Below are 26,454 nucleotides of genomic sequence, written 5' to 3'. Positions count from 1 at the left end.
GCTTTGGTCTTCCCGGATTTTAACTGTAGGAAATTGTGACTCATCCAAGACTGCATGTCAGACGAGCAATCTGACAGTACAGGGGCAGTGGATTGGTCAAGAGAGGTGGTGGAGAGATAGAGCTGATTGTTGTCAACATATATGTGGAAGCTGACCATGTGTCTGTAGATAATGTCTCCAAAGGGCAGCATTTAGATGAGAAAGAGGAAGGTCAAGGATGGATGGACAAGTTGGGCCTGTATACATTGGATTTTAGAAGAATGAGAGGTGGTCTTATTGAAACATATAAGATCATGAGGGGACTTGAAGGGGTAGATGCTGAGAGGATGTTTCCCCTTGTGGGTGAGATTAGAACTAGGGGCCACAGTTTAAAAATAAGGGGTCTCCCATTTAAGACGGAAATGAGGAGAAATCTTTTCTGTGAGGGTCGTGAATCTGTGGAACTCCCTTCCCCAGAGAGCGGTGGGTCATTGAATATTTTTAAGGCTGAGTTAGATAGATTCCTGATTAACAAGGGAGTCAAAGGTTATAGTAGGTAGACGGGAATGTAGGGTTGAGGTCACAATCAGATCAGCCATGATCTTATCGAATGGCAGAGCAGGTTCGAGGGGCCGAATGGCCTATCCTGCTCTTAATTCATATGTTCGTATGGATCCTGGGGACCCCTGAGGTAATTGGTGCAGAGGTGGGAAAAGAAGCCATTGGTAGAGATATTATGGCTACAGTCAGATAGGTAAGAGTGTAACCGGGCGAGGGCAGTCCCACAGGGCCAGACAATAGAGGAGAGGCATTGGAGGAGGATGACGTGGTCGACAAGGTCAAAGACTACAAAGAGGATGAGGAGAGATAGTGCACCACAATTGCAATCACACAGAATGTTGTTCGTGACTTTGGTTAAGGCCTTTTTGGTGCTGTGGGTAAGGCAGAAGCCTAATTGGAGGGATTGAAACAAGAAATTGCGGGATGGGGTTGGCAGGGATCTGGCGACAAAATGTTCAATAACTTTGGAGAAAAAAGGGAGGTTGGAGATGGGGTGCAAGTTAATGAGGACAGGGTGGCCGAGGGTGGATTTTTTTAAGGAAGTGGGTGATGACAGCAGTGCCTGAGGAGAGGAAACCATTTACAATATCAGCTAGTATGAGGGCTGGGAAGGGAAGTTGGGTGGTCAGCAGTTTAGTGGGAATGGGTTCAAGGGAGCAGGTGGTGGGTCTCATTATGAAGATGAGCTTGGAGAGGTTATGAAGAGAGATAGGAGAGAAATTAGAGTGAGATTGGGATTCAAGGCTAGAGTTGGGGGGGGGGGGGCGGGGGAAGAGACTGGCTTGGTGGGCAAGAGGCAGCTGAACAGATGTGTCTAAGTTGGCAACAAAGAAACCTATGAGCTCCTCGCACTTCTTGAGATCATTTTCAGATTGGAAATGTTTGTCAAAGTGAAACACTTTTTCTTTCCACTTTTGGCACTCATTATTCACATCAGGCACGTCCGTATCAAGCACAGCATGGTTTAGCTGCAATGCAAAACTTCCCTACGCTTCCCCAATAATGTGCCCCAAACTCAGAAGAACAATGCAAATGTGACAGTTCCATTATGTAAACTAGCCATCCTTACAACCGTTCTGAATGAGATTTCCAACCTGTGTTGATTTGTTGCAGATTTCTGTTGTGGATCTACATACAAAAAGAATTGGGTGGATACTGTCCAAACTTACTTAGGTTGTACCAGATTCAAAACTTGGCCTCAAAAGTTAAAATGGAAAGGGTGCTTATGCAACAAGCCACCCAGCCCTTTGATGATTGGTGGGCAGGAGGAAATGACTTGGAATAGAATGTCAAACAATACCAATTTATATAATTTTTCTTGCCCCCCTCCCCTGCCCCCCCCGAGACAGAGATCCTATGGAGATGGATTTGAGTGATGGGAAACCTTGAAACTGCAAGTTGTGTCCTACTGGCTGAGAAATAAACACTATATTATGGTGCTACGAGACTTCACACAATTATCGTGATTTGATTCATATTCGTCTGTCTCTCTCATCTCTTTTTTGTTTTTGGACTAGATTTTAAACCTAGGTTTCAGGAGCAGAAATTAAAATGAACATATTTTCTTACCATTCTGATTAAACAGGAAGGAATGGACGAAAGGGCAGTTATTTGTCTACTTGGCAACAAGGTAGATGTTCTAGACTGTGAAACACGGCAGGTGTCAAAAGCAGAAGGTGAAAGGTTAGCAGAGGTAAGCAGAGCTTTGATTTCAAGTCTGCGACTATATTTTAGACTATATATTCTGTATCCATTGTACTGAGCACTAAAAAAACTGCAGGACTGTCATTTAGACCTGTGTGAAGAATAATATAATTGACTGGATTGGCTCTGGTTGACTGGTGAATCATTCACATTAAACATTTTGTACGTGTGGTGGCTTAGTTTGACTATTTTAGGGTTGTAAGATGACAACTAGCCGTAGAATTTCGCAGCCTGCTCTGGGATTGTCATTGTCCCCACTGTAATCAATCTTTGAGGCCACAAACATAATGAGCGTGGAACAATCTTTTATGGTGTTGTTTACACAATTTTAAAAAAAATACCCCTGGAGGAAATGAGATATGTTTGTGTGGATGGTTCTGCTGAGGTGAAGAGTTTGGTGTGATTGCCATATCTCAATCAATCAGAGGAACCACTGTTTCAGCTACTTTCATGACTTTTTTTTAATATTAAAAAGAACAAAATCAGTATCTAATACGTCATTAATAAATCCAATCAGGAATGCAGGAGAAACATCTTTACCCAGAGAGTGGTTAGAATGTGGAACTTGCTACCACAAGGAGCGGTTGAGGCGAATAGCGTAGATGCATTTAAGGGGAAGCTAAATAAGCACGAGGGAGAAAAGAATCGAAGGATATGTCGCTAGGGTGAAATGAAGTAAATAGAGTGGAAGGAGGTTTGTGAGGGGCATGTACACCGGCATAGACCAGTTGGGCCGAATGGGCTGTTTCTGTGCTGTAAGTTCTGTGTAGTATCCGTGACAAAGGTGCTTACATAGTGATGAGAGCTACAGAGTCCCTTTCACATTCTCATCACATCACGTTGAGTCAAATAGATGACTAGGAATTGCAGTAATCCATCTGGCTGCGTTCCAGAACTATCAGGTGATTCCAGATAGAGATAGCAGAGAGGGACATTTACTTTCTTTTGGTAGGAACTTATATTTGAACTATATTTGCCTATTTTGTTGTGACTAATCCTGTCACCTAGTGTTTTTTTATTTGTTCTCAGATGTGGGCGATGCTGGCAAGGCTGCATTTATTGTCCATCCCTCGTTGCCCTGAGAAGGCGATTGTGGCCTTTGTCCTTGAACTGCTGCAGTCCTTGTAGTGATGGTGCTCCTACAATAGTGTTTTTAATGTGATGCCACTTGACTTGGTGAAACTACGGTATAAATTGGCACCATCATGAAAATTAGTGGAAAAGAAATATATCCTTAGGCCACTTGGAAATATAAACAGTTTAGTAGTCTATTGGAAGCAATCGTATTCTGACATATCCAATATTTTGCATGAATGTCCTCTAAGGAATATTAAAGTGTTTGTGAGGCAGCTATTTCTGTCCCTTCTTGTAAGCTGAGATCAGAATTCAGTCTGTTAAACATATAGCACCTATTAAACATTGATTAATAAAACTATTCTTTTAAAATTAGGAGTACAATGCAGTATTTTATGAATGCAGTGCCAGATCAGGATACAACATAATGGAACCACTGATGCATGTGGCAAGGTAATTTTTCATTTATTTCCTTGGCTTTATTTGTGCATTTAAAACATTTGCTTGAAACAATAAAACTGTCTAAAATCGGTCTGTTCTTCCACCGTGTCCATCAGCTTTGACATTGGTAAAGAGATGAAAGGAAGAATAAAGATTATACTGCATTTCATAGTCTCTAGATGTTAGGGCAACATTTCAAACATTAACTCTGCCGTGGGATATTTTACATCCACCTGGCCTTGGTTTAACATCTCATCCAAAACACAGCACCTGCAACAGTGCAGCACTCCCTCTACTGCACTGATTATGTGCTCAGGTCTCTGGAGTGGAGCATGAATCCATGACCTTCTGACTCAGAGGTGAAAGTGCTACCACTGAGCCAAGGCTGACACTTGAAAAGTGTTTAACTTTAAGATAACCAATATCTAGGAGGACATTACAAGGTGGTAATGCATTGAGGGACTGAGGGTTCAGATTGATGTAATCCATGAAAGTGAAGCTCTTGCACCTATATCATCTAAACAAATTAAGCATCTTAATGTTTTATATGTGTGTATATAACACTTGGGAGCAAGATTAAACTTGAGTGCTGTTTTAATGATGAATAGGCTCATGTAAAATTCTTGTGTTATTTCATTGAATTTTCAGAAGTATACATTTACATATGTTTTATGAAGCCGTTGTACATTTTGATTGCACAGTGACTGAGAGGAATGCATTGGTCTATCCAGGTTTCTCAGTATAACTGTGCTAGTGCTGGGAGCAATGCAGTGTAAGAGATTGAGAATGCAGGTCAAGGTGTTGAGACAACCTGCTTGTCTTTGGTTTCTGGGGCATTACATAGCCTGGGGATCAGGAATAGGGAAGAAGGCCCTGCACACAAGTGTTTGTGCGGGCTGGGCACGTTGGCTTTCAGTCAGTGGATAGGTTGCTGTGCTGACATGGGTGGGGGGGAAGACAGCAGCAGTTTGCGCTGAGTAAGTCTTCAGGAATAGGCCCAGACTACTTGGCATATCTCCAGTACCATGCAGAGGCTGAACATTTGATTTAATGAAGTTGATGACTCATTTCAGAAAATTTGGATTGACCAATGAATTACTGGATATGAAAAGGCAGACAGACAAAAATGCTCTTGCATATGATCTAAACTGCAGTGATATTGGACCATGTGATCTAAACTGCAGTGATATTGGACCATGTGATCTAAACTGCAGTGATATTGGACCGGGTGATCTAAACTGCAGTGATATTGGACCATGTGATCTAAACTACAGTGATATTGGACCATGTGATCTAAACTGCAGTGATATTGGACCATGTGATTCAAACTACAGTGATATTGGACCGGGTGATCTAAACTACAGTGATATTAGACCATGTGATTCAAACTACAGTGATATTGGACCATGTGATTCAAACTGCAGTGATATTGGACCGTGTGATCTAAACTGCAGTGATATTGGACCATGTGATTCAAACTACAGTGATATTGGACCGTGTGATCTAAACTGCAGTGATATTGGACCATGTGATCTAAACTGCAGTGATATTGGACCGTGTGATCTAAACTGCAGTGATATTGGACCATGTGATCTAAACTACAGTGATATTAGACCATGTGATTCAAACTACAGTGATATTGGACCGTGTGATCTAAACTGCAGTGATATTGGACCATGTGATCTAAACTACAGTGATATTGGACCGTGTGATCTAAACTGCAGTGATATTGGACCGTGTGATTCAAACTACAGTGATATTGGACCGTGTGATCTAAACTACAGTGATATTAGACCATGTGATTCAAACTACAGTGATATTGGACCATGTGATTCAAACTGCAGTGATATTGGACCGTGTGATCTAAACTGCAGTGATATTGGACCATGTGATTCAAACTACAGTGATATTGGACCGTGTGATCTAAACTGCAGTGATATTGGACCGTGTGATCTAAACTGCAGTGATATTGGACCGTGTGATCTAAACTGCAGTGATATTGGACCGTGTGATCTAAACTGCAATGATATTGGACCGTGTGATCTAAACTGTAGTGATATTGGACCGTGTGATCTAAACTGCAGTGATATTGGACCGTGTGATCTAAACTGCAGTGATATTGGACCGTGTGATCTAAACTGCAGTGATATTGTATTATGTGATTCAAATTGCAGTGAAGTGAACTGTCATTTAAATAGTGCATGAAATAATAGGGCTTGTATGACAATTGCTTAAGGATCGTTTTCTAAATCCCAACCAACCAGTTGGCATGTCATGTGAAAATGTATTATAGTAAAACGCGATGCTGAGGTGCATAGTAATTCTAAGGGTGTTTAAAAAGTAGCACTATTTTGATTAAACAGCAAAAAAATGCAAAGGAATGGCGATTGTTAGTTTTTGTTTTAATATAAAAAATATATTTTCAGATTGCTGAGCGAGCAGGAAGACAAACAGAGAGCAGACGCTTTGCATTTAGATGATGACTGTAACAAGAAAAAAGGCTGCTGCAACTAAGTGACCATTGGACCATGCACCACAGCCACCAGAGGAAAGAGGTGCTTGAATAAATTGGTGGCCTCACTAGGCTAAAGACTGAGCTATAGGAACTTGCCCTAAGTGTTTTACCATGTTTGCCTTTAGAACCACTTTTGCCTTTGAACCTGAAGGGATACTTGTGTTTTTGGTATGTATTGTGGTGATGTGGGCCTTGTCTTTAGTGCCAATTTCTACTTTGTGCAACACACTGTGGTGAAGACCCTCATAGCAGATAGATTCCTGCAGTTTTAAGTTGTCAGAAGTACGCAGTATAATTTTAGGAGAGACACGGCCGCAGATTGCTAAGCATCGGCAGAATTGACAAACTGTAACAAAGTGCATTGCCTATTCCTGCAGTTGATGTTTGATGTAGCATTCGTCCATTAATGAGCCATTTTCTGTTGCATAGGGCGGATGCATTTTCGAAGTACAGACTATTTGATGATGCTAAGCAATCCTGTGGCAAGGGATGGGTTTGCTGAAACATTAACCTGCTCCACAAATACACCCTATGACTCCATTAATATTTCAAGATGGACTTGACTTGTATATGGCATCCACCACCATTTCACATTACAGTAATGTAGTGGCAGCATCCCTTAATGAGTTCCTTTATATGTTAATAAAGTCCAGTGTGCAGCCAAGTAGAATATATCTTTTAAGAACATTTTCTAGTGACTGAATGTAAACAAAATGTGAAATGAATTGTATTAAAAGGCCTGTATATATTGAGCCCTGTCAAAGCTTTTAGAGACTCCAGCAAACTGCACAAAATGTAGGTTTACAGCAAATTCTGCCATATGTGCCCCTCTCCAACTTTACTTGTCAATATCTTACCTATGTAAAGGGGGTGCAGTTTCTACATTGGTTTATAAAAAATTGAATTTATAGATTGTACTTCATCATATGTACCTCAAATAAACCTATTTATTATTTAAATACACCGTGCCAAAGAGTGAATAAAATAGGGGTAAAAAAAAAAGTTTAAGAAACAGTTTAATATCTGCCTAATTTTTAAGAAACGCCTTAAATTTTCCTCAATAGCACGACAGAATGTAGTAGTCTAATTAAATTTTTGAACAAATGGCATTCGAGAGAAAAAGCAACCAAATTTTAAATATTGGCCCCATTTTTAAAATATTTTATTACATACAGACTGAATATTATTTTTATAAATGATTGTGCATTATTGTTTCTGGGCTACCTATCGATGTCTGCTAGTCTTGCATTGTTTTCCATTTGCTAGGAATCTGCACACAAAAACCCATATATTTTACCATCATGCAAACCCGATAGGATCATTTAATGTGCTCTCCCTTCCTGAGGTAAAACAAACAATCAGCAGGTGTTGACTCAGCAACTCTACAGAAAACAGTGCTTTTACATGTAAAACAAGAGCAAAATACTGCAGATGCTGGAAATCTGAAATAAAAACAGAAAACGCTGAAAACACACAGGTCAGGCACCATCTGTGGAGAGAAACAGAGTTAACATTTCAGGTCCAATGACCTTTCATCGGAAGTTAACTCTGAAACATTAACTTTCTCTCTCCACAGATACTGCCTGACCTGCTGAGTGTTTCCAGCGTTTTCTCTTATTTTTAATGCTTTACATGTGTTGTCTGGTAGTTGTCAGAAAGTGATGTGTAAAATACGTTTGTCCCTTAGACTGTAATGTGTCTTTGTGTTTTAATAAGAATAAACTGTCATCTTGTGTTGGTTAAAGTATCAATTTATGCTAACACGTTGACAAAGATTCATCTTGTACAATTTCAGATGCTTCGGTTGTAGTAGAGCTGCCAGTGATCTTTGTCACTCCCTAAAGAAAGAACTTGCATTTATATATAACACCGTATCACATCCTGCGGACCTCCCAAAGCACTTTACAGCCAGTGGATTATTTTTGAAGTGCAGTGACTTGTTTTATTTTTTGCAGGCAAAAGTATCTAATGTGGAAGAACATTTTGATTTTTATTATTGGGAAGCTTTTTTTTTACTTCTCCTTTAATACAGATTGTGTGAATATTTGCATATGGATTGTACTGTGTCGATATTAACACATTCTCATTGTGTTAGAACCATCATGTGGCAGGAGCTTCAGGAAATGTTTTCAATTTTTAATAGTTTGAATGCCTATTTGCATTCTTTCCTGGTACTATTGAAATTGCACCATAAATAATGCACTCTATTCAACCCCAGTGATCTATTTTGCTGACTGAAAAACCTTTATCGTAGTATTAACAGATTTGGTGGTGTAGTGTTAAGTATTTTCTTCCAGTTTCCTCCCCTCCTGTCCTAAAGGCATTAACTCTTGCTGGGGTATGGCTCCATGGTTTTTTAAAAATTAATTCTCGGCATGCAAGTCTGGCAATTATTGACCACCTCTAGTTGCCCTGAGAAGTTGGTGGTGGGCTGCCTTCTTGAACCACTGCAGTCCATGTGGTGAAGGTGCTCCCACAATGTTGCTTGCTTTTATTCAATGTGACTAGTGGGGTACCGCAGGGATCGGTGCTTGGGCCCCAGCTATTCACAATCTATATCAATGATTTGGATGAGGGGACCAAATATAATATTTCCAGGTTTGCTGATGACACAAAACTAGGTGGGAACGTGAGTTGTGAGGAGGATGCAAAGAGGCTTCAAGGGGATATAGATAGGCTAAGTGAGTGGGCAAGAACATGGCAGATGGAATATAATGTGGAAAAATGTAAAGTTATCCACTTTGGTAGGAAAAACAGAAATGCAGAGTATTTTGTAAATGGTAAGACATTGGGAAATGTTGATGTTCGAAGAACCTGGGTGTCCTTGTACATGAGGCATGTTAGCTTTCAGTGAAAGTGCAGCAAGCAATTAGGAAGGCAAATGGTATGTTGGCCTTTATTTCAAGAGGATTTGAGTACAGGAGTAAAGATGTTTTACCGCAGATAGATAGGGCCTTAGTGAGACCGCACCTGGAGTATTGTGTACAATTTTGGTCTCCTTACCTAAGAAAGGATATGCTTGCTATAGAGGGAGTGCAACAAAGGTTCACCAGACTGATTCCTGGAATGGCAGGATTGTCATATGAGGAGAGATTGAGTAGACTGGGCCTGTATTTTCTAGAGTTTAGAAGAATGAGAGGTGATCTCATTGAAACACAAAAAATTCTTACAGGGTTCGACAGGGTAGATGCAGGGAGGATGTTTCCCCTGGCTGGGGAGTCTAGAACCAGAGGCCACAGTCTCAGACTAAGGGGTAGGCCATTTAGGATTGAGATGAGGAGAAATTTCTTCACTCAGAGGGTGGTGAATCTTTGGAGTTCTCTACCCCAGAGGGCTATGGAGGCTCAGTCATTGAGTACATTCAAAACAGATTTCAATAGATTTCTAGATATTAAAGGCATCAAGGGATATGGGGATAGTGCAGGAAAATGGCGTTGAGGTAGAAGATCAGCCATGATCTTGTTGAATGGCGGAGCAGGCTCGAGGGGCCGGATGGCCTACTCCTGCTCCTATTTCTTATATTCTCATGATATAACTGAGTGGCTTGCTAAGCACTTCAAAGGACAGTTAAGACTCCCACTCTGGTATGGGACTGGAGTCACATATAGGCCAGACTAGGTAAAGACAGCAGGTTTCCTTCCCTAAAGGACATCAGGGTCCCTAAAGACCCTGTTAGGTTTTTACGACAATCTGACAGCTTCATGGTCACTTTTACTGATACAAGTTTTTTTACTTCCAGATTATTTTGTAAACTGAATCCACTGCACAATGTGATATTTGTGCCTTGGCAACTAGTTGCTGTGATACAACTGAAGGAACCCTATTCCCGTTTGTTTGGGACTGTAGGTCATAACTATCTGCACTCCAGTACTGGAGCACCTAATTTAGGCTGGCATTTCAGGGCAGGAAAGAGGGGTTGTTATATTGTAATTTTGGATTAAACTGAAGCACTGCTGGTCTGTTCTAAAGGATCTAAAAGATCCCATGGCACTATTCAAAGAAGAGCAGGGAGCTCTCTTGGTGGCCTGGCTAGCATTCCTTCCTTCATCAACATCGCCAGAAATAGATTAACTGGTTCATATTAATGGAGTTAGTAGATGTGACTGGTCATTCATCTCATTCGCTGTTTGGATCTTGAAATCTGCATCCTGATGTGACAAGGCCCAAATAAATGCAAGTTCTTTTATTTGTAACATAATTTGCTAGATTTGGAAGTATTAACCCTGTCTTCTATTGATTCTTGTTTGTTCTCCTTCAACGTGTCTAGGGGGTTGATCACATAAAAATTGTTTTATTTTAAAACTGTAGAAAAGTAATAATGGGCATTAATTAAAACACTTTTTTTTTGTCTTGAAACTGGTCTTTCGATCCTTGAAACTTGTACCTTAACTGAACAGAGACGAACACACCGGCGAAGACTCTCACTTCATCCAGTTTGTTAGAATTTGGCCCTTTCTGTTTTTCCCACAGTATGTTAATGACTCACTCTTTCCAGCTCCCCCTCCTCCATTACCCCATTAAGAACATAAGAAATAGGAGCAGGAGTAGGCCAATCGGCTCCTCGAGCCTGCTCCGCCATTCAATAAGATCATGGCTGATCTGATCCTAACCTCAAATCTAAATTCATGTCCAATTTCCTGCCGGCTCCCCGTAACCCCTAATTCCCTTTACTTCTAGGAAACTGTCTATTTCTGTTTTAAATTTATTTAATGATGCAGCTTCCACAGCTTCCTGGGGCAGCAAATTCCACAGACCTACTACCCTCTGAGTGAAGAAGTTTCTCCTCATCTCAGTTTTGAAAGAGCAGCCCCTTATTCTAAGATTATGCCCCCTAGTTCTAGTTTCACCCATCCTTGGGAACATCCTTACCGCATCCACCCGATCAAGCCCCTTCACAATCTTATATGTTTCAATAAGATCGCCTCTCATTCTTCTGAACTCCAATGAGTAGAGTCCCAATCTACTCAACCTCTCCTCATATGTCCGCCCCCTCATCCCCGGGATTAACCGAGTGAACCTTCTTTGTACTGCCTCGAGAGCAAGTATGTCTTTTCTTAAGTATGGACACCAAAACTGTATGCAGTATTCCATGTGCGGTTTCACCAATACCTTATGTAACTGCAGCAATACCTCCCTGTTTTTATATTCTATCCCCCTAGCAATAAAAGCCAACATTCCGTTGGCCTTCTTGATCACCTGCTGCATCTGCATGCTAACTTTTTGATTTTCTTGCACTAGGACCTCCAGATCCCTTTGTACTGCACTACTTTCCAGTTTCTTGCCTTGGGGTACACACACATGAACACACGAGTGTCACACAACTAGACTTACAAAATTAGTAGAAGTCAAGGCTATAAATAACTAGAATGTGAAATAACTACTCAGCAGGCCCACTGCATTAGTGACTGAAGAAGTCGAATTCCTTTATTACCCAAGAATATGGGATTTTCCAAAAGTTTTACCAGTGCTTTGAGGATTGTATTTTTCAATTCTTTTCTTTCCATGAAAAAGTTTGCTGATCAGTTTTTTCCAGAGCTATTAATACTTTTCCCTACTTGCAATAAGCACACTGTAAATTGCTGTAGTGGTCTTGAGCATGGGAGAGGAAAAATTACCGAGAGTTCTGACTCCCAATCACTATCCAGTGATTCCTGCTGGCACGAGCTTGCATGGACAGGCTTCACAGTTGACTAGAGTCCATTGGAATGCAGTCCGTGTGCCTGGATCCCTGTGTTTACAGGATGGTGTTCTTTCACTTTAACCTTGCGATTTGACCAAGATCATCTGTATAGTATGAGATCGTCCGTACTGTCAGGCCAGAGCTGGAGCAATCTCAATTGTGTTGATTCTGAGAACAGTCTGAGGTTGCACATTTACTGTAAATGAAGAAAAAAAGTGATGACCCCATTTAAATGAAATCTCAACAGAGAAGTGGAAATATTTTTAAGGAATTAAAAAAAAAGTGATAGAAAGATATATATATATATATATATATATATATATATATATAAAATTTGAAAGCCTAACATCAAGAATTAGGATAACAGTATTAGGACCAAGGGCTAAAGAGGTAAACAGTTAAATAAAAGAAAGAAAATGCTTTAAACAAGGGAATACATGAGGGAGGATAAATGGATTCAGTACAAAAGCAAACGGGATGACTTTAAAAAAAGTTAGTTATGGTACATAAAAAGAAAAAAATTCTTATAGGAAGTAAATGGAATACAAAGTCATATTAAGGTTTGTAATGAACAAAACATTTTATCAATCACCATTGCTGTTTCAAAGTGCATGTATTAGTATGTACTGTCAAATGCAGAAAGTAAGTCACAGAAATATGGTATGTAAAGAGTTATCTGTAGTCACCAGAGGGATTTTAAACTCTTGTATCCCGAGGGAGTGATACAAGCAGCAAAACTGAATTCTACACTGATTTTTGACGAAGAATCTTCTGAGTGCACCAAGAATATTTAAAGCATCCCAAATAAAACATTATTTTTAGTTACTTTACATTAAAAGCAAAATGTTTGTTCACGTTATTAAAATGTTGCAGATCTTTACTTACTCCTTGTTCTACGGTATCGCTTTCTCCGTTTGAATCTGAAGTGTATTTTAGGCCAAGATTCGGTCTTCTCAATGACTGTTGCCTCCACTCGTACAAGGTCTCGCCTAAGAAGTGAAACAGACCCCAGATTTTGGGCCTCACCATGACTGATTATGAAATCACAACATATTTTCTATTGTGATTACACCAAATTAATCTTTTAAAAAGCACGTGTGTGCTTAACAGCATTTTGAGCCGGAGCAAACTTTGCTCAGTGTTTAAAGGTATAAAATAGTAAGTAACCATGCATGAAAAGTCTCCATCAGTCTTGCTTGATGACCTAAAGTTTGGTTAAAATCTAGTACTGTAGATGCTTAATAGGCATCGCAAATCGATTTTTATGGGCACATGAATGTATGGCGGTATGGTTCCCATGTTGCCCTATACCAAAGACTTGAGAGCTAAACGAAAATCACGTATCATGTTTTGTTAAAATCTCAAAATATTTCCGCGTTACTAAGGTTAAATGCAAATTGTTGGCTCCTAGCATGCCTGTTTACTGAAGGGAGTCCAGAGAATAATGAAAGGAAGTCACTTGTCAGAAGAACAGATCCTCCACTGCAAAGTCAGACTGGCTGCAAAGCACATCTCCCAAATAAGCAACAAGCACTAGTAAAGAGCAGTGAGCAAGTCTTTGCTCTGTTCACCTACATACAGAACAGTACATGCCACTTGGGGAATGAGAGGGGAAAATAACTACAATGTGCAATAAAAATATATTTTAAAACAATTATTACATAAGTGAGAAGGTCATAATCAAACTCATTTAATTATTTAGCTCTTCCTGGATACACTTCAAAAGTCATGGTTGCTCTCCACGTGTTAAGTGCATAGATAGTTTAAATAAGATTAATTTTAGTGTACTAGTGAATCCTGTTAATTTTTAAACTAAATCTTACCCAAGAAGTGGCCTCCCGATCAGTGTGAAGTCATCCCCACCGACTAACAAAACCTACAAAAAATACACACATCATCCAAAGGACACTGCCAACATTTCTCATAATGCATTTCGGTTCTTTACAGGGTGGTGATTAGTTAAGATCAGAGTTCTCCAGCAAACGTTAAGATACTTTTTTTCTGATTAGACCGACTATGCATACTTTCATAAGGTCACTCTCATTCCCTTACCTTCTCTAGCCTGATCCTGTCTCCACAGTCTGCTTCAATGTGATTTTCGATGAGGATCAAGTCTTCATTGGTCACTTTCCATTGCCGACTAGCAAAGTGGACGACTGCAAACAGTCTGCTGTACTCTCCCGTGGAGATTAGAGTCTTTACATTCTGTACAACCTCTGCAAACAAAACACAGCTAACTGACCAAATTGGTCCTTTGGCACCACAGATTGCAAATATGACTTTCAGCAATCTGCTCCAACAACAGTTAAACCAGCCCCATGATAGATTAATGGGCAAAATCAAATTTTATCTTTTGTGATTCTTCAATAGGAATGAGTAATATAAAAAATTATATCCAAATGTTGCTCAAGCAGGTTGGGTAATATGACATTATGCCTCGTTGGGAGTGTCTATCAGATTATACCACAGAAGCGCTTTAAGGGAAATGTCTTTCAGATTATACCTCAGAAATGGGGTGCCGATTAGATTATACCTCAGAAGTGTTTTATGGGGAGTGTCTATCAGATTATTCCAGAAGTGTTTTATGGGGAGTGTCTATCAGATTATTCCAGAAGTGTTTTATGGGGAGTGTCTATCAGATAATGTCTGTGCTTTAGCCAAAATGCGAAATTTCAAATTTTACCTTTGTGGTATTTTGCCTCTTCTGCAGGATCCGGCAATTTGACCTCAGGCCATGGTGGTTTTGACAATGATGTTACTGCTTCTTTTCTGTTAGATTTAATTTAAAGTGACAAATAATATTAAATCACCAGTAAATTTAATTAACACATTCTTTGTTATAAACTGGACAACATCCAGGCTTGGGCTTATAAGTGGCAAGTAACATTCGCGCCAGATAAGTGCCAGGCAATGACCATCTCCAACAAGAGAGAGTCTAACCACCTCCCCTTGACATTCAACGGCATTACCATCGCCGAATCCCCCACCATCAACATCCTGGGGGTCACCATTGACCAGAAACTGAACTGGACCAGACATATAAATACTGTGGCTACAAGAGCAGGTCAGAGGCTGGGTATTCTGCGGCGAGTGACTCACCTCCTGACTCCCCAAAGCCTTTCCACCATCTACAAGGCACAAGTCAGGAGTGTGATGGAATACTCTCCACTTGCTTGGATGAGTGCAGCTCCAACAACACTCAAGAAGCTCGACACCATCCAAGATAAAGCAGCCCGCTTGATTGGCACCCCATCCACCACCCTAAACATTCACTCCCTTCACCACCGGCGCACTGTGGCTGCAGTGTGTACCATCCACAGGATGCACTGCAGCAACTCGCCAAGGTTTCTTCGACAGCACCTCCCAAACCCGCGACCTCTACCACCTAGAAGGACAAGAGCAGCAGGCACATGGGAACAACACCACCGGCACGTTCCCCTCCAAGTCACACACCATCCCGACATGGAAATATATCGCCGTTCCTTCATTGTCGCTGGGTCAAAATCCTGGAACTCCCTTCCTAACAGCACTGTGGGAGAACCGTCACCACACGGACTGCAGCGGTTCAAGAAGGCAGCTCACCACCACCTTCTCGAGGGCAATTAGGGATGGGCAATAAATGCTGGCCTCGCCAGCGACGCCCACATCCCACGAACGAATAAAAAAACTTATGAAATCCAAGTAATGTACTGAACTACTATATTGAAGCCTTTAAAAACAATTTTTCAGTTTATTAAGACAAATGCATTCAAAGCCATTTTTGATGGGGGTACAAACAGATCTTGCAGTTAATAAACAACAGGCATAATTTCTGGTAGTATAGTAAATACTACATATATAATCTTTAAACTTCATCACTGGGTGAGCTCTGTTGATTCGGTAATTTGAAGAGATTACAGGCACTGTGATACATTGCTATATTGCATGATTTACACAGAATTGTTACACACCTACAGAAATGAAACAAATGTTTTTCAAACTGGAGTCCACAGGCGAATATTGGAAGTAGGAGAGGTCATCAGCTTTCTGTCTGGGGCTAGGTGTACCGCACTCCAGGAGCATGTATTGAGAACTTTGTATCCTGTGTTTTTTTTTGTACTTGTTCATTTACTAGCTGTGTTTGCCAGAGGAGATTATGGAGTAGCATGAAAACCAGCACAATTCACGTCACATTTTCCTTGGACTTTTGCATTGGAAAAAGGCTTTATGACATAGACACGCAGTAACTTTCCAGGAAATTCTGGGCCATTATCTTTCTGAAGTTAGGTCTGGGGGCATCAGAATTGTGTCAATATTTGCAGAGGGACTCCACACAGAAAAGTTTGAAAGCCACAGATCTGAATGCACAGACAACCAGAGAGAACTCAACTGCCAATCACTCAATACTCTGCACCAACTAGTAATCACCATTATGGGGAAGAGGAATTTACTTTGAACAACGTGACGACACTTCTCTTGCACGGTTGTACATAACTCAAGCAGCAAGTGCAACAACAGATGTTCAAGACGTATAGGATTTATCTAAATCCTTCATTTAAAAACTTTAGAATGAAACTGAAGATTAATTTAGCCCATCATTCCTGTTAAGATATCATAACATCTTAAAGCACAGAAGGAGACCGTTTGGTCCATCATGCCAATGCTGGCTCTTTGAAAGAGCAACCAAGGAGAGACCCACTCTCCTGCTTTTTCCCCATAGCCCTGCAAATTTTTCCTTTTCAAGTATATATCCAATTCTTTTTTGAAAGTTAATACTGAATCTGCTTCCACCACCCTTTCAGGCAGAGCATTCCCGATCATAACAACTTGCTGCATAAAAAAAATCTCTCATCTCTCCTCTGCTTCTTTTGCCAATTATCGTAAATCTGTGTCCTCTAGTTACCGACCCATCCACCAGTGGGAACAGTTTCTCTTGTTGCTGTGCACCGTATGACTGGTTATGACTTTTAAGTAGCGACTAAAATGGACAATTTTATGCAAATTCTCAAATTACCTTGGCTGAAACACATTGCTCTGAGAACTCTGATATCTTGCTGCAAATGACACTGACGACACTGCGAAAAGAGAATGTTATTTGTTACACACTGTATGCATATAACATTTATATATAACAGAATTGGAAACTGCTTTTTACATAGGATTACATAGAATTTACAGCACAGAAACAGGCCATTTGGCCCAACTGGTCTATGCCGCCGTTTATGCTCCACACGAGCCTCCTTCAACCCTAACAGCATAACCTTATAATCCTTTCTCCCTCATGTGTTTATCTAGTTTTCCATTAAATGCATCTATGCTATTCGCCTCAACTACTCCTTGAGGTAGCAAGTTCCAGAGTCTAACCACTCTCTGGGTATAGAAATTTTTCCTGAATTCCTTATTGGATTTATTGGTGACTATCTTATATTTATGGCCTCTAGTTTTGCACTCCCCCACAAGTGGAAACATTTTCTCTACGTCTACCCTATCAAACCCTTTCATCATTTTAAAGATAATCAGGTCACCCCTCAGCCTTCTCTTTTCTAGATCAATTTAAGTCAAAAATACATTTTTGTCTGTTCTCTTTGCTTCTCTAATTGCTTATGCTGAAAAAGAATTTCTATTTTTATGTCTTACTTTGTTGAAATCTCTCTGAGCACCTACTGTGCCTCTTTCAGTCGAATGAAACGTTCAAAGCCTTTTTTCTCCGAAATTAAACTTGCTTTATCCGAGGTCACATTCAAGATGAAGGACTGCTCACTATAGAGAGAACATTATTTTCCTCTACAACCACCAACGTCGAGCTTTTCTACGATGTGCATAGTTATATCTTCTACACTGTTCCAAGAATAGGCCGTAACCTTAAAATCAAAAGAGTGACCACTGCTACACCAATGTAGTACATTCCTTTAAAGTTGTAATAAAATTCTACAATTTTCAATGATCAAATTTTGTATTCCCGATTCTGAGCCTTGTTCGGCTCAAACGTTAACCCATGTGAAAGAACCTGCCGAAGGAGAAAGCCTCCGAAAACTTGTGATTTTCAAATAAAATTGTTGGACTATAACCTGGTGTTCTAAGATTCTGTACATGTGAAAGAAAGACTTGAATTTATATAATTCTCTATTGAAAGAAAGAACTTGCATTTATATAGCGCCTTTCATGATCTTAGGACGTACCAAAGCGTTTTAAAGCCAATGATGCACTTTTGAAAAGTAATCACTGTTGTAATGTAGGAAACGCAGCAGCCAATTTTGCACACAGCAAGGTCCCACAAACAGCAATGTGATAATGACCAGAAAATCTGTTTTGGTGATGTTGGTTGAGTGGTAAATATTGGCCAGGACAATGTGAACAGTGCTATGGGATCTTTTACTTCCAGTGAGAGGGCAGACGGGGCCTCGGTTAAAGCCTCTCAGAAAGATCCCAATGCACTTCACATCCAATGGATCCAAATGCAGTGACATTTTGTGTTTGCAAACTTGCTTTATCAGTCAAATGAAGATAGGTCAGATTACTGAAGTAAAAGTTCACAAGTCAAGTCCCCACTACATCACACAGTGTATAATAATTGACTAGATCCGTCATATAATGATCAGACTATCTAGATTTTGTCTAAAGTGTCAATGGTTTCATCTTAGGCTGCGCCAGTGAAATACATGCTGTACGGGTGCCATCTCCCACCAACGTACAATCACAATCAGAACTATCTAGAGTGATGCTTTGAAATAAACTATATTAGTTTATGATGTTGCAGTTTCCTCCCAAATAACAGATATATTCGATGGAGCCAGTTAGAATCATAGAAAGGTTACAGCACGGAAGGAGGCCATTCGGCCCATTGAGTCCACGCCGTCTATGCAACAGCAATCCAGCTAGTCCCACTCCCACACCCTATCCCCATAGCCCTATAAATTTTTTCCTTTCAAGTACTTATCCAGTTCCCTTTTGGGCCATGAGTGAATCTGCCTCCACCACCCCCTCGGGCAGTGCATTCCAGATCCTAACCATTCATTGTGTAAAAAAGTTTTTCCTCATATCACCTTTGGTTCTTTTGCCAATCATCTTAAATCTATGTCCTCTGATTCTTGACCCTTCCACCAATGGGAACAGTTTCTCTCTATCTGTCATGATTTTGAATACCTCTATCAAATCTCCTCTCAACCTTCTCTGTTCCAAGGAGAACAACCCCAGCTTCTCCAGTCTATCCATGTAACTAAAGTCCCTCATCCCTGGAATCATTCTATTAAATCTCTTCTGCACCCTCTCTGACGTCTTCACATCTTTCCTAAAGTGCGGTGCCCAGAACTGGACACAATACTCCAGTTGTGGCTGAACCAGTGTTTTATAAAGGTTCAACATGACTTCCTTAGTTTTGTTCTCTATGTCCCTATTTATAGCGCCCTGGATCCCGTATGCTTTTTTAACCGCTTTCTCAACCTGCCCTGCCACCTTCATCGATTTGTGTACATATACCCCCAGATCTCTCTGTTCCTGTACCCCTTTTAGAATTGTACCCTCTAGTTTATATTGCCTTTCTTTGTTCTTCCTACTGAAATGTATCACTTTGCATTTTTCTGCATTAAATTTCATCTGCCACGTGTCCGCCCATGCCACCAACTTGTCTATATCCTCTTGAAGTCTATCACTATCCTCCTCACTGTTCACTACCCTTCCACGTTTTGTGTCATCTGCAAATTTTGAAATTGTGCCCTGTAAACCCAAGTCCAAGTCTTTAATAAATCAAGAAAAGCAATGGTCCCAGCACTGACCCCCAGGGAACACCACTGTACACATCCCTCCAGTCCAAAAAACAATCGTTCACCTCTACTCTCTGTTTCCTATCACTTAATCAATTCCGTATCCATGTTGCCATTGCCCCCTTTATTCCATGGACCGTAATCTTGATGACAAGCCTACGATGTGGCACTTTGTCAAACGCCTTTTGAAAGTCCATATACACCACATCAACTCATTGCCCTTATCTACCCTCTCTGTTACCTCATCAAAAAACTATATCAAGTTAGTTAAACACAATTTGCCTTTAACAAATCCGTGCTGGTTTATCGCAAAATAAACTTGGGTTGAATTCCCACCTAAAGCCTCTTTGGTATATGCAACCAACAATAGCCAAAGACTCCACATGGGGCATCATACATTGCGGCAAAATCTACACCAAGCACAAGCTGATTTAACAGGATCAGGAAATAACCTACCACATGAAGATATGATGCCAACATGGAGAAAGGAATTCCACAGAAGCAAAAAAAATCGAATTCTAAACCTTTTGCTTAGATTTCTAATTTGCTCAAAAACCAGGAGGGTCGCGAGCCCTGTGTCATAACAGATATATGAATTGCAAAACTTGCCCCTTTTCTGCACTGTTAGTTGAATTCAGTTGAAGTGGGCAGCTTGGCTCGGTGGTAGCACTCTCATCTGAGTCAGAAGGTCGTGGGTTTAAGCCCCACTCCAGACATTTTAGCACATAACCCAGGCTGACACTCTGGTGCAGTACTGCCACACTGTCGAAGGTACTGTCTTTCGGATGAGACGTTAAACCGAGGCACTGTCTGCCCTCGCAGGTGGACGTAAAAAATCCCAAGGCATTATTTCGAAGAAGAGCAGGGTAGTTCTCCCGGTGTCCTGGCCAATATTTATCCCTCAACCAACATCTAAAACAGATTAACTGGTTATTATGTCGTTGCTGTTTGTGGGACCTTGCTGTGCAAAATTGGCTGCCACATTTCCTACATTACAACAATGACAACAACACCAACAAGCATTTAAACAGTGCCTTTAACATAGTAAAACGATCCAAGGCATTACATAGGAGCATAATCAAACAAACCGAGCCACATGAGATATTAGGATAGGGGGTGAGGTAGGTTTTAAAGAGTGTCTTAAAGGAGGAGAGAGCGTGATAGAGAGGTGGAGAGTTTTAGGGAGGGAATTCCAGAGCTTTCGGGCCTAGGCAGATAAAGGCATGGTTCCCAATGGTAGAGCGATTAAAATCGTTGATGCGCACGAGGCCAGAATTGTAGGAATGCAGAGATCTTGGTGGGTTTTAGGGCTGGAGGAGGTTACAGAGATACGGAGGGGCGAGGCAATGGAGGGATTTGAAAACAAGGATGAGAATTTTAAATTTTCCTGGACTGGGAGCCAATGGAGGTCAGCGAGCACAGGGGTGATGGGTGAACGGGACTTGGTGCGAGTTAGGATACGGGCAACAGAGTTTTGGATGAGCTCAAGTTTGTGGAGGCTGGCAGATGAATATTTAGTTGGAGAAAATTTCTGCTCATCCAGTACTGGATATTGGACAAGCAGTGTGATAAATCAGAGGCAGTGGAGGGGCCGAGGGAGATGGTGGTGAGGTAGAGCTGGGTGTCGTCAGCGTACATGTGGAACCTGACGTCCTGTTTTCGGATGATGTCGCCGAGGGGCAGCATGAAGATGAGAAATAGGCGGGGGCCAAGGATAGATCCTTGGGGGACTCCAGAGATAACATGCAGGAGCAGGAAGAGAAGCCATTGTAGATGATTCTCGGCCCATGACTGGATAGGTAAGAATGGAACCAGGCCGTCCCACCTAGCTGGAAGACGGAGGATGGTGTGGTCGGCTGTGCTGCAGACAGGTCAAGAAAGATGAGGAGGGATAGTTTACCACAGTCACATAGGATGTCGTTTATCATGACTTTGATAAGGTCCGTTTCAGTGTTGTGGCAGGAGTGGAAACCTGATTGGAGGGATTCAAACATGGAGTTGCAGGGAAGATGGACACAGAGGCAACAACACGTTCAACGACTGGAGAGGAAAGGGGGTTGGAGATGAGGCGGTAGTTTGCAAGAACAGAGGGGTCAAGAATGAGTTTTTTGAGGAGGGAGTGATGATGGCAAATTTGAAGGAGGAGTCAATTATCAATATCAGCTAACATGGGGGCCAGGAAGGGAAGTTGGGTGGTCAGCAGTTTGGTGGCAATAAGGTCGCGGGAGCAGGAGGTGGGTCTCATGGACAAGATGAGCTTGGAGAGGGCATGAGGGGAGGTAGAAGAGAAACTAGGGAAAGATGCAAGTTCAGGGCGCGGGCAGGGGCAAAACTTAGGGGAAGTTTGGCTTGGTAGGCTAGGGGAAGGGAGGGAAGCGGCAGAGGCAGCTAAACGGATGGTCTCAATCTTCGATTCAAAAAAGTCCATGAGCTCCTTGCACTTGTTGTTGGAGGTGAGGGTGGAGGAAGCAGGGAAGAGGTTTAAGAAGCCGGTTTGTAGTGAAGAAAAGAAACTGGGGGTTATTTTTGCAATGCAGGATGATGCTGGAATAGTGAGCAGTTTTGTCCGAGGAGAGCAGTACCCGATACTGCTTTATGTGGTTCAGGCAGATTTGGTGATGAATGGCTAAACCAGTTGTCCGTCATAGTTCAAGTCTGTGCCCCTTGGACATCAGGGAGCTCAGATGAGGGCGGTATCAGGGAGAACAACCAGGGTGAGAGAGGGTAATGGTTTTAATGGGGACATGGGCATCAAAGGTGGAGGTGATTCAGCAGATCGGTAGCTGCAGAAATGTGAATGAAGGGCCAAAGGCTAGACAGTTGGGAATTTGAAAGTGCCATTGTAAGTGGCTTTGGGTAGTTTTTTCCAGGAAGTGATCAGAGATGGCCTTATCTGCGATTGACACAATGAGAGTAGAGAGGCCACATGAGATGGCAAGGTTGAGGAATGGCCATGAATATGGATAGGAGAGTTTATATAGAGGTAGAAATTAAGGAAAGAGAGACGGCATGATGAGTTACAAGAATATATGAAATAGGAGCAGGAGCAGGCCATATGGCCCCTCGAGCCTGCTCCGCCATTCAATCAGATCACGGCTGATCTTCAACCTCAAATCCACTTTCCCGCCCTATCCCCATATCCCTTGATTCCCTTAGAGTCCAAAAATCTGTCCATCTCAGCCTCGAATATATTCGATGACTCAGCATCCACAGCCCTCTGGGATAGAGAATTCCAAAGATTCCTCTGCGTGAAGAAATTCCTCCCCATCTCAGTCTTGAACGGCCGACCCCGTATCCTGCAATCATGCCCCCTGGTTCGAGACTCTCTAGCCAGGGGAAACAATCTCACAGCATGTACCCTGTCAAGCTCCCTCATAATGTTTTAAAAAGATCACCTTTAATTCTTCTAAACTCCAGAGAATATAGGCCCATTCTACTCAACCTCTCTTCATAGGACAACCCTCTCATCCCAGAAATTAATCTAGTGAACCTTCGTTGTACCACCTCCAAGGCAAGTATATCCTTCCTCAGATAAGGAGACCAAAACTGTACGCAGTACTCCAGGTGAGTTCTCACCAATGCCCTGTAGAACTGTAGTATGACTTCCTTACTTTTGTACTCCAAACCCCTTGCAATAAAGGCCAACGTGCCATTTGCCTTCCTAATTGCTTGCTGTACCTGCATACTAACTTTTTGTGTTTCTTGTACGAGGACACCCAAGTCTCTCTGAACACCAACATTTAATAGTTTCTCACTATTTAAAAAATATTCTGTTTTTCTATTCTTCCTACCAAAGTGAATAACCTCACATTTCCCCACATTATACTCCATCTGCCACCTTCTTGCCCACTCACTTAACCTGTCTATATCCCTTTGCAGACTCTTTGTGTCCTCCTCACAGCATGCTTGCCCACCTAGCTTTGTATCGTCAGCAAACTTAGATACGTTACACTCAGTCCCTTCATCTAAGTCATTAATATAGACTGTAAATAGCTGAGGCCCAAGCAACGATCCTTGTGGTACCCCAGTAGTTACAGCCTGCCAACCTGAGAATGTGTTTAGCCTACTCTCTGTTTTCTGTCCTTTAACCAATCCTCTATCCATGATAATATATTACCCCCAATCCCATGAGCTCTTGTGTAACAACTTTTTATGTGGCACCTTATCGAATGCCTTTTGAAAATCCAAATATGCTACATCCACTGGTCCCCCTTTATCTACCCTGCGAGTTACATCCTCAAAAAACTCCAACAAATTTGTCAAACACGAGTTCCCTTTCATAAAACCATCTTGACTCTGCCTAATCATATTATGAATTTCTAAGTGCCCTGTTACCACTTCCTCAATAATGAATTCCAGCATTTTCCCAAAGACCGATGTCAGGATAACTGGCCTGTAGTTCCCTGTTTTCTCTCTCCCTTCCTTCCTTCCTTTCTTGAACATGAGAAGTGGAGACGGAGGTTGAAATCACCAGGGATGAGAAATCACTGGGTGCAGGGGGGAGGATATCTCAGGTGAGAAACGTGGCACGGTACTTGGGTGGGTGGAGAACAAGGGTTTTAGAGGTGAGAGGGGTTTAACGTGCCAGGGGAGCAGGGGGACGGACTGAGGTGTGATTTGGTGATAAGGAGCCGCCCTGGCGGTCTGGGTGGGGCAAGCGGTGGAAGATGGAGTCAGGCGGGGAGATTTCCGTAAAGACTTCATGGACTGCGAGGCGCTTTGGGACGGCCTCAGGTCGTGAGAGGTGTTTATTACCTCCACTCTCCCGGGCAGGGGAGGAGGGGACCAGGGCTCCGCCTCTAATTACCACCCGGCGACACTGGATGTGCAGCCCGGGCTGGATGAACCGTCCCCGGGTCCAATAACCTGCCCACACCCGAGAGTCTGGCACCGGGACCCCCTCCCCGGTTCCCCCCCAAGGCCGCCCACCCATCAGGAGAGGACACTGCCGCTTTAAGAGACCTCCTCTTCCTCCACGACCTCACTCCTCCTCCGCCCCCCCCCCGGTCTCACTCCTCTCCCCCCCCCCCCCCCCCCGGTCTCGCTCCTCTCCCCCCCCCGGTCTCGCTCCTCTTCCCCCCCCCCCGGTCTCACTCCTCTCCTCCCCCCCCCCCCACGAACTCACTCCTCTCCCCCCCCCCGGCCTCACTCCTCTCCCCCCCCCCCCCCCGGTCTCACTCCTCTCTCCCCCCCCCCCCCCGGTCTCACTCCTCTTCCCCCCCCCCCCCGGTCTCACTCCTCTCCCCCCCCCCCCCCCCCCCGGTCTCACTCCTCTTCCCCCCCCCCCCCCCGGTCTCACTCCTCTTCCCCCCCCCCCCCCCCCGGTCTCACTCCTCTTCCCCCCCCCCCCGGTCTCACTCCTCTCCCCCCCCCCCCCCCGGTCTCACTCCTCTCCCCCCGGTCTCACTCCTCTTCCCCCCCCCCCCGGTCTCACTCCTCTTCCCCCCCCCCCCGGTCTCACTCCTCTCCCCCCCCCCCCCCCCGGTCTCACTCCTCTCCCCCCCCCCCCCCCGGTCTCACTCCTCTCCCCCCCCCCCCCCCGGTCTCACTCCTCTTCCCCCCCCCCCCCCCCCCCGGTCTCACTCCTCTTCCCCCCCCCCGGTCTCACTCCTCTTCCCCCCCCCCCCCCCCCGGTCTCACTCCTCTTCCCCCCCCCCCCCCCCGGTCTCACTCCTCTTCCCCCCCCCCCCGGTCTCACTCCTCTTCCCCCCCCCCCCCCCCCGTCTCACTCCTCTTCCCCCCCCCCCCCCGGTCTCACTCCTCTTCCCCCCCCCCCCCCCCCGGTCTCACTCCTCTTCCCCCCCCCCCCCCCCCCCGGTCTCACTCCTCTTCCCCCCCCCCCCCCCCGGTCTCACTCCTCTTCCCCCCCCCCCCCCCCCCCGGTCTCACTCCTCTTCCCCCCCCCCCCCCCCCCCGTCTCACTCCTCTTCCCCCCCCCCCCCCCCCGGTCTCACTCCTCTTCCCCCCCCCCCCCCCCGGTCTCACTCCTCTTCCCCCCCCCCCCCCGGTCTCACTCCTCTTCCCCCCCCCCCCCCCGGTCTCACTCCTCTTCCCCCCCCCCCCCCCGGTCTCACTCCTCTCCCCCCGGTCTCACTCCTCTTCCCCCCCCCCCCGGTCTCACTCCTCTTCCCCCCCCCCCCGGTCTCACTCCTCTCCCCCCCCCCCCCCCGGTCTCACTCCTCTTCCCCCCCCCCCCCCCGGTCTCACTCCTCTTACCGGCGGCCCGGACTCGGCTCCAGCTCCCGACCAGCCGCGCACAACCCAGCGCCATCTTCACAGCGGAAACACCTCATCGATCCGTCGGTCAAAACGGCCGCGCTTCCGGGAGGAGGCAAAAGTCCGTGAGAAAGAGACCGGGAGGAGAGAGGAGGACGGACAGGGGCCGGGACCGGGTGAGTGTGAGTGTGAGCGGGGGCCGGGACCGGGTGAGTGTGAGCGGGGGCAGGGGGCAGGGGGCAGGGGCCGGGACCGGTGAGTGTGAGCGGGGGCAGGGGGCAGGGGCCGGGACCGGGTGAGTGTGAGCGGGGGCAGGGGGCAGGGGCCGGGACCGGGTGAGTGTGAGCGGGGGCAGGGGCCGGGACCGGGTGAGTGTGAGCGGGGGCAGGGGGCAGGGGCCGGGACCGGGTGAGTGTGAGCGGGGGCAGGGGGCAGGACCGGGTGAGTGTGAGCGGGGGCAGGGGGCAGGGGGCAGGACCGGGTGAGTGTGAGCGGGGGCAGGGGGCAGGGGGCAGGACCGGGTGAGTGTGAGCGGGGGCAGGGGG

The 26,454-nt window shown here is 44.1% G+C and overlaps 3 protein-coding genes across 4 annotated transcripts in view; 2 read left to right on the top strand and 1 right to left on the bottom strand.

Annotated features, from left to right (window-relative positions):
* cracr2b (calcium release activated channel regulator 2B) overlaps positions 1–10,630 on the top strand; it is a 150,452-nt gene extending 139,822 nt beyond the window's left edge. Inside the window, exons 18-20 of the mRNA XM_067993713.1 lie at positions 2,126–2,233; positions 3,695–3,771; positions 6,186–10,630. Of these exons, the coding sequence (XP_067849814.1) occupies positions 2,126–2,233; positions 3,695–3,771; positions 6,186–6,273 (273 nt within the window). The 3' untranslated portion in view covers positions 6,274–10,630. The remainder of the gene's footprint in view (positions 1–2,125; positions 2,234–3,694; positions 3,772–6,185) is intronic.
* Positions 10,631–11,668: 1,038 nt separating this feature from the next.
* mrpl21 (mitochondrial ribosomal protein L21) lies at positions 11,669–26,018 on the bottom strand. Its single transcript, XM_067993712.1, has 7 exons — positions 25,910–26,018; positions 16,948–17,008; positions 14,638–14,723; positions 14,007–14,170; positions 13,778–13,830; positions 12,840–12,943; positions 11,669–12,150 (listed from the first exon to the last, which is right to left on the bottom strand). Exons 1-7 carry the CDS (start codon positions 25,962–25,964, stop codon positions 12,086–12,088), a joined length of 588 nt encoding a protein of 195 aa, XP_067849813.1. The 5' UTR covers positions 25,965–26,018; the 3' UTR covers positions 11,669–12,085.
* ighmbp2 (immunoglobulin mu DNA binding protein 2) overlaps positions 25,956–26,454 on the top strand; it is a 67,422-nt gene continuing 66,923 nt past the window's right edge. The window contains exon 1 of one of the 2 annotated variants that reach the window (XM_067993711.1): positions 25,956–26,085. The gene's annotated coding sequence lies outside the window, so the exon portion shown is untranslated. The remainder of the gene's footprint in view (positions 26,086–26,454) is intronic. The other variant, XM_067993708.1, reaches the window with a different exon arrangement.

Source organism: Heptranchias perlo, chromosome 12 (genome assembly GCF_035084215.1).
Source record: "Heptranchias perlo isolate sHepPer1 chromosome 12, sHepPer1.hap1, whole genome shotgun sequence".
NCBI lineage: Eukaryota > Metazoa > Chordata > Chondrichthyes > Hexanchiformes > Hexanchidae > Heptranchias > Heptranchias perlo.
The sequence above is the reverse complement of the archived record's forward strand: the minus strand, read 5'-3'. Positions and strand labels throughout refer to the sequence as shown.